The sequence below is a fragment of the Solanum verrucosum genome, unplaced genomic scaffold (assembly GCF_900185275.1).
Source record: "Solanum verrucosum unplaced genomic scaffold, falcon-dt-bn FXZP01001070.1, whole genome shotgun sequence".
Lineage (NCBI taxonomy): Eukaryota > Viridiplantae > Streptophyta > Magnoliopsida > Solanales > Solanaceae > Solanum > Solanum verrucosum.
The window spans coordinates 92789-105249 of record NW_026020062.1 but is presented as its reverse complement, the minus strand read 5'-3'; the positions used below and the strand labels follow the sequence as shown (position 1 = coordinate 105249).

The 12461-nt window shown below is 30.0% G+C and overlaps 1 protein-coding gene and 1 pseudogene across 1 annotated transcript; both read left to right on the top strand.

Moving 5' to 3' along the window:
* Nucleotides 1-12461, top strand: part of LOC125823409 (receptor-like protein Cf-9) — a 110219-nt pseudogene that overhangs the window by 15746 nt on the left and 82012 nt on the right.
* LOC125823404 (receptor-like protein Cf-9 homolog) lies at nt 1528-2601 on the top strand. Its single transcript, XM_049502783.1, has one exon. It carries the CDS (start codon nt 1528-1530, stop codon nt 2599-2601), a length of 1074 nt encoding a protein of 357 aa, XP_049358740.1.

Sequence of the window (12461 nt, the reverse complement as noted above, 5' to 3'; positions counted from 1 at the left end):
AATTTGAAGGATTTTCTTTGCTTAATTTGTGCTATATATACCTCATCTAAATTATTGAATAGAGGAACAAAGAAAAGATTTTTGATTTCTTATCTACCAACTTAATTAGTTTTGAACATTTTAGTGCAGAAATGGGTTACGTAAAACTTGTTTTTTTAATGCTATTTTCCTTACTCTGTCAACTTGCTTTCTGCTCATCCTTATCTCATTTGTGCCCAAAAGATCAAGCTCTTGCTCTTCTACAATTCAAGCACATGTTTACTATAGATGATTATTCGACATTACAATCATGGAACAAGAGCATAGATTGCTGCTCGTGGGATGGAGTTCTTTGTAACGAGGCGACGGGACAAGTGATTGAGCTTAACCTCACTAGATGCGGACTTCAAGGCAAGTTTCATTACAACAGTAGCCTCTTTAAACTCTCCAATCTTAAAAGGCTCGATTTGTCTGATAACCATTTTTCCGAATTGCTCATTTCACCTAAATTTGGTGAGCTTTCTAGTTTGACACATCTTGATCTGTCGTATTCAAATTTTACAGGTCTAATCCCAGTAGAAATCTCTCGTCTTTCTAAATTACACGTTCTTCGTATCCAGAGTTATTTGGATGGTCTTAGATTCGGACCTCACAATTTTGAACTGCTCCTTAAGAACTTGACCTGATTAAGAGAGCTCCACCTTAGCTTTGTGAACATCTCTTCCACCATTCCTCTGAAATTCTCTTCTTATTTAACAAATCTACGACTTTCAGACACGCAGATATACGGGATATTGCCTGAAACTGTTTTTCACCTTTCCAACTTAGAATCTCTTGATTTATCATTCAATCCCCAGCTCACTGTTAGGTTTCCCACAACCAAATGGAATAGCAGTACATCACTCATGGAGTTATATCTTAGTAATGTGAATGCTACTGGTAGGATACCTGAATCATTTGGTCATCTAACTTCACTGCGTAAATTAGATTTGTTTTCTTGTAATCTCTCGGGGTCTATTCCTAAACCTCTATGGAATCTCACCAATATAGAGACTTTGGTTCTTGCTTATAACCATCTTGAAAGACCAATTTCCAATTTCTTTAGATTTGGAAAGCTCAAGTCGTTATCAATAGGAAATAACAACTTTAATGGCCAACTTGAGTTCTTATCCTTAAACACATGGACGCAACTTGTTGAGCTAGATTTTTCATTTAATTCCCTAATAACAGGTTCAATTCCTTCTAATGTAAGTGGGTATGCAAAACCTACAAAGTCTCAACTTGTCATCAAACCACTTAAATGGGACTATACCTTCCTGGATATTCTCCCTCCCTTCACTATATTTGTTAGACTTGAGTGATAACTGTTTAAGTGGAAAAATTCAGGAGTTCAAGTACCAATCATTGTTTGTTGTTTCTCTCAAACAAAATCAGCTGGAAGGTCCTATTCCAAAGTCATTCCTAGACCAGCAAATCCTGCACTATCTTCTCCTTTCACAAAATAATCTCAGTGGACAGATCACATCAACCATCTGCAATCGAGTACTGATGGTGCTAGATTTGGGCAGCAATAGTTTGGAGGGAACAATCCCACTATGTTTGGGTGAGATAAGTATCCTTCGGATTTTGGATTTAAGCAACAATAGTCTTAGTGGGACATTAAATACAAATTTTAGTATAGGAAATTATCTTGGAGTCATTAAATTTGACGGGAATAAGCTAGAGGGGAAAGTCCCGCAATCTTTTATCAATTGCAAATATTTGAAAGTTCTCGACTTAGGTAACAATGAATTGAATGACACATTTCCTGAATGGTTGGGAGCCCTACCTGAGTTGCAGCTATTAAACTTGAGATCAAATAAGTTTTATGGCCCTATAAAAGATTCAAGGACTGACAACTTGTTTGCTCAAATTCGAATCATAGATCTCTCATCCAATGGATTTAGTGGAGATTTACCAGTGAGCCTTTTCGAGAATTTTGAAGCCATGAAAATAATTGGTGAGAAAAATGGAACCCGTGAGTATGTAGCAGATTATTTTTCTGATTTTTACTCAAATTCCTTTATAGTGACAACAAAAGGACTGGAGCTTCAATTTCCTCGAGTTTTGACTACAAACATAATCATAAATCTCTCTAACAACAAATTTGAAGGTCATATCCCAAGCATTATTGGAGATCTCATTGGTCTTCGTAGGTTAAACTTATCTCATAATTGCTTGGAAGGTATTATACCAGCATCGCTGAACCAATTATCTGTACTTGAATCATTGGATCTCTCATCCAACGAAATCGGCGGAGAAATTCCACAACAGCTTGCATCCCTCACATCACTTGAAGTTTTAAATCTCTCTCACAATCATCTTGTTGGATGCATCCCCAAAGGAAAACAATTTGATACGTTTGAGAATAGTTCATACCAAGGGAATGATGGGTTACGTGGATTGCCACTCTCAAAAGATTGTGGCGGTAATGAAGGGGTACCTCAAGCAACAACTCCAAATGGGCTAGATCAAGAAGAAGAAGGAGATTCCTCAATTATAAGTTGGAAGGCGGTTTTCATGGGTTATGGTTGTGGACTTGTTATCGGACTGTCCATAATATACATAATGTTGTCAACTTAATATCCAGCATGGTTTTCGAGGATGAATGTAGAATTGGAACACAAAATTCTTACGAGAATGAAAAAGCACAAGAAAAGACATTAGTATGTAACCTCCAGGTATTCAATTTAATTTATATTCATAAATTTTCTACCTCCTTCATCCTTAAAGATTTTAACTTTAATTCTTCATTTTTGAAATTTGCAGGATTCAAGTCCACTGCATTGCTGGGATGAGAATAAAAGCTTTTAATTTCATAGTTTGTGATGTTTCGTAAAGTGTTTGTTACATTTTATAAGTTCCAGTTTTCTTCTGTTGTGATTCAACAAATTCAATTGCAAGGAAAAACAATAGAATTTCATAGAATGCAAAGAGATCAAAAGGGAAACTGGAATAACAGTAGAAAACTAGAGACGATTTGCTAGAAAACTGGAATAACAATAGAAAGCACATAAAAAATACTAAAACAATTCCAAATTCTCGTGTTGGTTCCTCTATTTTATAAAGAATTTTGTAAAATTAACAAATCCCATAAACCGAAACTCACAATCATATACCATCTTACTATATGAGACTCTTAACTGAATCCTACGATCTAAAGCCTCCACATAACTATAAATGCCTTGGACGTGTGTCTCCTCAGAAAGCCCCTTCAATCTCCAGCTCTTTCTAATGACACCATAACACCAATATAAAACACATGACTTTAAGTTTACGGAGAATACAATCTTCCCATAACAACATCAAATGCAGCTATAGCACGTTCCAGAACCTTAACAAACTGATAAATAACTCCGGCAATGCAAACACTAGGCTGGGAATGACTTACAATGCAAATCGCACCAAGTTGTATAGATAATGGTTCCCAAACGCAAAATAAACTATTAGCGCATTTCAAACGAGAATAATATGCTGGGTCATGTTCAATAAATTTCTCAGTCTGATAAAAGGGAGGCAGAGATATTTTTATATTCCTTTTGCTCACAGACATAAAAAGCTTTCCTTTCATGGAGAAAGAATTTTGTTCCACCAAGACGCGTCATAGAATGACAACTATGGATATCCACAAAATCTGATTCCGATACAAGAGAATTACAGAATGTGGAAATGCAATTGACACACATTAACGACTTGACGGGAAGCCATACGAGAATATTTCAATGAATCTGAGAGAAGCTCATCACCCGATAAAGGATCCTGATAAGCTAACATGTTTGAAGAACTTGCTTAACAAAAACAAAGTACCGAAGGAGAAAACAGAACAAATCATCATTTGAACAAAGTAGATTGGCATAATATCGACTTATGTACTGGTAAAGATATTCACCTGATATATTATACAGAGAGAGTAGTTGAAGTTTGATTCTGGATTGTTTGTTGTTATAAGGAAAAAATTGCATACCAACTTTGTCAATGAACCAACTTGGCGTTTCATTTTAAATTACAACGGGACTATCGTTGTGAATTCAGATACATATGCGGAACTCAATTGCAAGCGATCATATTCTTAATAGTAATCGAGATGGAAGTTTGATGTCACTACAGGGCAGTGGTATCAGCTGAACTGGTCTTATTGGTTCTGAAGAAAGTAGACAGAATCAGTTTCAACATTTACACATCAACACTCATTTTCAGTCATATGATCCAAAAAATCAAAATTGAACCAAACTATTGAATGCCCACCCCTAATTTTAACTGTTCTAATAGATCTATAAAAAGTAACTAAGGACTCACGTGCAACACACGTGTCCAGAAACTAGTTGATTTAAAACTCGAATAGTCCATATTGTTGAAATTTAGAAGTCATTCTCGTCTTTATTGATAAGTAGCAAATTTGAATTGTCAAAATTGAACATTAAGTCTCGTACTATAAAGTACTCAAATTATGTGAAGGTGAGTTTGATTCTATTCAAATCTTATTTTCTCATTTAATCTATTTCTTGGTTCTGAATTTACGAACCATCTCTAACCGATATGTGGTTCTTCTTAGGTTAGCTTCCAATATATATAATCTAGATGTTCAAAGCTTTAAGTATGAAGAAATCACTGGCTTTAGGTCCCAAACAAAGCATTTTCGTACAATAATATCTAATGTCAACATAATATTAAAATAAATTATCATAATGAACAAACCGTTATAGTAGAATTCATTCAAGGATTTGAAATATCAGATCTTGATAAAAAAGAAGAAGGAAATAACAAATATAGGAATAATGTAATTTCATAGAATATGAAAATGATCATAGTTATCAATAAAGTTGCTTAAAGTCCAACTTGTTCTTTTAAAGATTGATTTCAACCTCCGGGAAGATTTCAACATCCCTTCTCTCGTTGTAAACTCCATTAGAAGATCTAACAATTTGTACACATTTCCTTTCTGTAAACAACAAACGAATATAAGGAGAATTAGTGATCAGTGTTATGAACTGAAGCTAAAAGTGATATTAATACTAAAGGATAAAAACAATAGAAATATAGACAAAAAAAAATATTATTTCTTCCAAAGTGTATCTAAGTCTCTTCAAAGTGTACAGATTGTTATGCCAAATACCACAATTTATAGGACATCATTGAGTAAAATCAAAAGGTATCATAATCATGCCATTAATTTCTTGAGAGTGTGGGAACATTATGAAGGTGTGAAGATTAATGATGAGATAGTGGAGGTGTGGTATTAATACACATTATGATAAATTACACCTAAAACTGATCAGATAGAGAAACGAATAGTTTTTCGTAACTTTATAATTAATTATTTTTATAACTCTTCATTCTCCTACTTTATTTTAACAATAAGTGAATCAACTTAGCAATTTAGGCATATTTAATATATAATTAATTAGATATTTTATAATATTTTAATTTAATATAGGGATAAAATGGTAATTCAACTTTGCAACATGAGGCTTCCCACTTATAATAATATATATATGATGATATATGATGATTTTTAAATTTTATCCTTATCATTAAGTAATTATTATTCAAATTAATTAGAGTATTATTGGATGAATTTAAAATTTTAAAGTAACATTAAAAAATTAATTTGTAAGGAGAGTGCAAAATACAAACTAGACAAATATAGAATCACGAAGGAGTAATTCAAAACTTCCGATCAAAGAGGAAAAAAATGTAGAGTACTACCATGTGCAACAAGGAGTACAGAGAGTACAATGAATAGTTCCAATATTATTGACTTCAGCATTATTGTAATTTTCATATCTTCTGTTTATCTAATTATGTCCATTTTTTTTTCTTTATTTTCTATTTATGGTTCATCTCTAATTAATTTTGGAAGACTATAATTAATAAGAATAATGGAAGCTTGTTTATTTTTCACCATAGTTTAGAAGCCATTTTTCTTTTCCTTTTGTTTTCTTGTCTTTCAAACATAAGATATTTTGACTGCTTCGCACGTATATCCTATATTTATTATCACATAATTTATTTAAAAAGAATTATATTATACAATAAAATTACAGTTCAAGGTACGGATTTATAATTTACAAAATATCCAACGAAAGTTAGATTAGTACTCTTTTATTTCATAAATATCACAATTATAGTAAGTAAAAAAGATTAATAATCTTATAACAGAAAAAGAATAAAATAAAAATTAGCATATAACAAAATATCTTTAACAAAATATAATTCAATATACTCTATTAAGAAAATTTATATTATACAAATATAGTTGTATTATAATATATAACATGAAACATGTCTAACATTTAACATCTATCAAATGTTCAATACAAATATCATAAAATAATGATAATTAAAATTAAAGTAAGCTAACAATTTCTTAAAGTTCAATAAAATAGAAAGTGTTACTTGATGAAAATATGCATAAACAAGAGTAGACGGTTTCATGAACATTTATAACAAATAATGGGCAAAAAAACATTTCTGGTAAAGCTACAAATATATACATGGAGACCTCTTTCTGCCTCAAATATGTTGAAAACATAATTGATTACCAACAAAGTAGAAATAAATTAATTAGATAACATACAATAAAACATCCAACGTAGACCATAAATATATAAGCAATTAAATTGTAGCAATCGGCAGTAATACACTCTTTTTTTTTATCGAAAAAAATATATTTACTTGAACATTTTTGCTGGAGGTGAGCAAAATACAACAAACAAAAAGAGTAGATTGTTGTGGAGAAAAAGGAAAAGAACCAAATAACTTTACATTTTGGCATCTTACTTATATAAAGTGCAAATTAAAAGATATGCAAACTCAAAGGACGAACCGATAACATTGAAAATGTGAAAGATAACAATTATGGATAATTATTACCTTCATTTAATCAATCTCGATTATAATATTCAACTTATATGTGCTCAATAACAGACATTACATAATTTTGTTGGGATACAAAAATATTATAAATTACATTATGTATTCTAATTGTATATTTATATAAGGGTAGTGGAAAAGACTGACTGTTAATTATGATTCCATTACTGATAATGACTCAACTTTTTAAAATTCGCACAGATTTTTTGGGGAATCTGCTCCCATGCGGTAAACTATCAAAAATATTATAAATTACATTATGTATTCTACATGTATATTTACACTATTGTGCTTCTTTATTCAATCCAACTATTAAGTGAATAACTCAGCGTCCAAGAGGAATATAAACACGACGAAGAGGATATCGATTCACTTTCTCATTTTTATTCAATTCAGTTTTGCTCATTAAGTTTCGTACTATGTAGGACCCAAATTATGTGATGGTGAGTTTGATTTTTTTCAAATCTCATTTTCTAATTTAATCTATTTTCTTGGTTCTGAATTTACCGACCATCTTTTGTTTCTTAATTATTATCCTGCTCAATTTTATCAAAAGAAAAAAAATATATTCTTTCTTGATTCAAATTTCTAGAATTGATCAAAATTTTATTAGTTTTTCAACTCTGAACTAATTAGCATGGAGGAAAGATTTAACTTTGAGATGACATGTGTAATTAATTCAATAAATTTGATGATAGATCTTGTCTTTTGTATTTTATGTTGGGGTTTATTTGCCCTGATTTCTTACCATAAATAGGTTTTCCTCTTAGGAAAAGATTTTAATATTTTACTAGTCCTTTTCTTGTAGGAAATGTTTAGGACTCTATAAATATAGGCTTCCTTCTAACATAATTAGCATTCACAATGTAGTCCTAGGGTTTTGAGAGTTGCGGTTATGGAGGAGAATTTTTTGTGCCTCCTTATATTCCGAGTGAATTGGTTGAGGTTGTTTCTCTCTATATTTTGTACTCTCATAATTATAGTGGATTGCTCATCTCCTTTGTGGACGTAGGTCGATTGACCTAACCACGTTAAATTTGTATCTTTTGGTGTGTTTCTCGTTTGTCTTCTTACTCGTGGTCTTTCGAGGTTTGCTTTGCTAGCTTCCGCATTACACCTGCTTATTCGGTCCTAACATTTTATAGTATAGAACGATCAATATGTTCGAATTACAAAAGAAAGAGGATGCCAATTAGAACCAGAAATATGAAGAACACAATGATGCAAATTTGGAAAGAACCAAGAGGGTACATAATTCATTAACTTTACATTTTACCATTGTCTCTTATTATTATAAAGTAATTATTTTTAAAATTAATTGGAGTACTAGTGGTCAAATTTAAGTAGTGAAAGCCTTATATCATAATTGTACTAGTTGAATCATCTTTTAGTTTGATTCGATGAAGAAGACTCTTAAATTTTGATTGAATATGAGAGGAGTCGACAAGAACTCGGGAAATTATGTATTTCTTTTTTCATCTATATTGTGGTTAAGGTACTAAGAAGAATTTGATGAAAAAGACTCTTAAATTTTGATTGAATATGAGAGGAGTCGACAAAAACTCGGGAAATTGTGTATTTCTTTTTTCATTTATATTGTGGTTAAGGTACTAAGAAGGAAGTTTATTCTATATTTTTCTCTCTTTATTTTTTGTGTGTTTTTTCTCTATTAGACTTTTTAATCTTATTTTCTATGAATTTTCAATTGTCTTTAAGTCTGTATTGAGCAGAAATTAGCTATTTCTGACTTTGTTGAAAATTTGTTATTTACTAATTGAAGTTCCAAATTTACAGTTGGTTACTTAAAAGGAATTAAATTTAAACATTAAAATACGCCCACCATTTGTTGTTTTTCCTCATATTTTTACAAGTTTATTTGTAATGATTGTATTTTATTACTTATTACATGCTACTTCAATTACTTTAACAAATCGATAAATAAATCACACAACAAACACGTGTAATGCACGTGTCTAGAAACTAATACTTTTAAATATTAATTTATAATTATTATATTTTATTACTCATTACACACGTATTTTCATAGAATTTTAACTAGGGTTGGACATAAATATCGAAACAATGAAATACCGAATCAAACCGATTTTTTTTAATTTTTCAATTCATATTTTCTGTAACTTTGATTTTTTGGTTTGATTTTCCGTAATATAATTTTTGTAGTTCGGTATTTAGATTTAACCGAAATTTATGCACTGCTATACATACTATATTAGATATTATTTAATTATTAATACTTTTATTTCCTTTTCTGCCTATAGCACACACTTAGCAGTTAGCCCTTAGGTTTTCATTCCAAATTTTCTAGTTTGAGGTATTTCATCCTACTAATAAATCGAACCGAACAGAATTACAAAAAACTGAATCGAACTGGATTAATCCGGTTACGAATTCAGAACAACAAATTCAAAAACCAAATTTGAACCGAACTATCAAATGTCCACCCCTAATTTTAACCGTTCTAACGTATCTATAAAAAGTAACTAAGGATTCACGTGTAATTCATGTGTCCAAAAACTAGTTAATTTAAAACTTAGATAGTCGATATCGTTGAAATTTAGAAGTCGTTCTTGTCTTTATTGATAAGTACCAAATTCAATCGTCAAAATTGAACAAATGAGGTTTCAAGGGAATAACTCAGTTTCCAAGAATAGACTATAAAACGCAAGATACCCTCATTCACTTCATCATTTCAATTCAATTTTTTAGGAGAATATCTTGGCATCAGAGGCATTCGAACCAGTAAGGAGACCCTATTGCACTTCTTCATTCAATTCAATATGTTCGAATTACAAAAGAAAGAGAAAGAGGATGTTAATAATAACCAGAAATCTGAAGAACTCAATGAATGCAAATCTGGAAAGAACCAAGAGGGTATATAATTCATTAACTTTACAACTTACCATTTTCTCTTATTCTTAAGTAATTATTTTTAAAATTAATTGGAGTACTAGTGGTCAAATTTAAGTAGTGAAAGACTTATATCATAATTGTATTAGTTGAATCATGTTTTAGTTTGATTCGATGAAGAAGACTCTTGAATTTAATTTAATATGAGAGTAGTCGACAAAAAATCGGAAAATTATGTATTTCTTTTTTCATCTATATTTTAATGGTTAAGGTCTTAAGAAGGACGTGTATTCTGTATTTTCTCTCTCTTTATTTTTTGTATGTTTTTTTTTTAAAAAATTTCTATGAATTTTTTATTGTCTTAAGTCCATATTGAGCTGAATTTGTGACTTTTTAAAAAATTTGTTAATTACTAATTGATTTTCCAAATTTACAGTTAACTACTTAAAAGGAATTAAGCTTAAACATTAAAATACGCCCATCATTTGGTGTTTTTCCTCATATTTTTTAAAATTTATTTGTAATTATTGTATTTTATTACTTATTACATGCTATTTTAATTAGTTTAACGAATCGAGAAGAAAATCACATAGCACACACGTGTAATGCACGTGTCCAGTAACTAGTATTCTTAAAGATTGATTTATAATTATTGAATTTTACTACATATTACACGCATGTTTTTATAGAATTTGAATCTCAGGGCATTAATACTAAAAAAATAAAAAATCGAACCGAACCAAAAAATTTTATTTTTCGATTAATATTTTCTGTAACTTCGATTTTTTGGTTTGATTTTCAGTAATATAATTTTCGTATTTCGGTTTAACCGAAATTTATGCACTACTATACATACTATATAAGATATTATTGAATTATTAGTAATACTTTTGTTTCCTTTTCTCCCCATAGCATGCACTTAGCATTTAGCCCTTGGGTTTTCATTCCAAATTTTCAATTCCAATTTCTTCTAGTTTGAGGTATTTCTACTAATAAATCGAACTGATCCGAATTACAAAAAATCAAATCGAATTGGATTAATCTGGTTAGGTGTTCGGTACAATAAATTCAAAAATAAAAAAATCAAAAAAATCGAAATAAAAAAATTGAAACTAAACCGAACTATCGAATGTCCACCCCTAATTTTAATTGTTCGAATAGATCTATAAAAGGTAACTAAGGACTCACGTGCAACACACGTGTCTAGGAACTAGTTGATTTAAAACTCGAATAGTCCATAACGTTGAAATTTAGAAGTCATTCTCGTCTTTATTGATAAGTAGCAAATTTGAATTGTCAAAATTGAACAAATGAGGTTTCAAGGGAATAATTCAGTTTCCAAGAATAGACTATAAAACGCGAGATACCCTCATTCACTTCATCATTTCAATTTAATTTTTCAGGAGAATATCTTGGCGTCCTAAAAGAGGCATTCGAACCAGTAAGGGAAACCCTATTATGCTGCTTCATTCAATCTAATTATTAAGTGAATAACTCAACGTCCAAGAGGAATATAAACATGGCGAAGAGGATACTGATTCACTTTCTCATTTTATTTAATTTATTTTTACAAATATAAAAGCACGAAGGGAATAATTCAAAACTTTCGATCAAAGAGGAAAAAGATGTAGAGTACTACCATGTGCAACATGGAGTACCAGAGAGTACAATGAATAGTTCCAATAATATTGACTTCATCATTATTGTAATTTTCATATCTTCTGTTTATCTAATTATGTCCCTATTTTTCTTTGTTTTCAATTTATGGATCATCTCCAATTAATTTTGGAAGATTATAATTAATAAGTTTAATGGAAGCTTGTTTATTTTCATCATAGCTTAGAAGCCATTTTTCTTTTTCTCTTGTTTTCTAGTCTTTCAAACATAACATCACTAGTCTTTAGGCACGTGCTTCTCACGTATATCCTATATTCATTGTCACATAATTTTTTTTATAAAGAATTATATTATACAATAAAATTACTGTTCAAGGTACACATTTATAATTTACAAAATATCCAACGAAAGTTAGATATTAGTACTCTTTTCTTTCATAAATCTCACAATTATAGTAAGAAAAAAAATTTAATAATTTTATAACAGAAAAAGAATAAAATAAAATCAGCATAACAACATAACTTTAACAAAATATAATTCAATATACTCTATTAAGAAAATTTATATTGTACAAATATATTTTTATTATGAAATATAACATGAAGCATGTCTAATATTTAACATCTATCAGATGTTCAATACAAACATTATTAAATAACGATAATTAAAAATTAAAGTACGCTACCAATATATACATGGAGACCTCTTTCTGCCACAAATATGTTGAAAATATAATTGATTACCAACAAAGTAGAAATAAACTAATTAGATAACGTACAATAAAACATTCAAGCTTTTTTTTAATCGAAAAAAATATATTTACTTGAACATTTTTTCTGGAGGTGAGCAAAATACAACAAACAAAAAGAGTAGATTGTCGTGGAGAAAGAGGAAAAGAACCAAGTGACTTTACATTTTGGCATCTTACTTATATAAAGTGCAAATTAAAAGATATGCACAAATGTTATTGTAATAGTAAAAACTCAAAGGACGAACAGATAACGTTGAAAATGTGAAAGATGACAATTATGGATAATTATTACCTTCATTTAATCAATCTAAAATGTAATATTCAACTTATATGC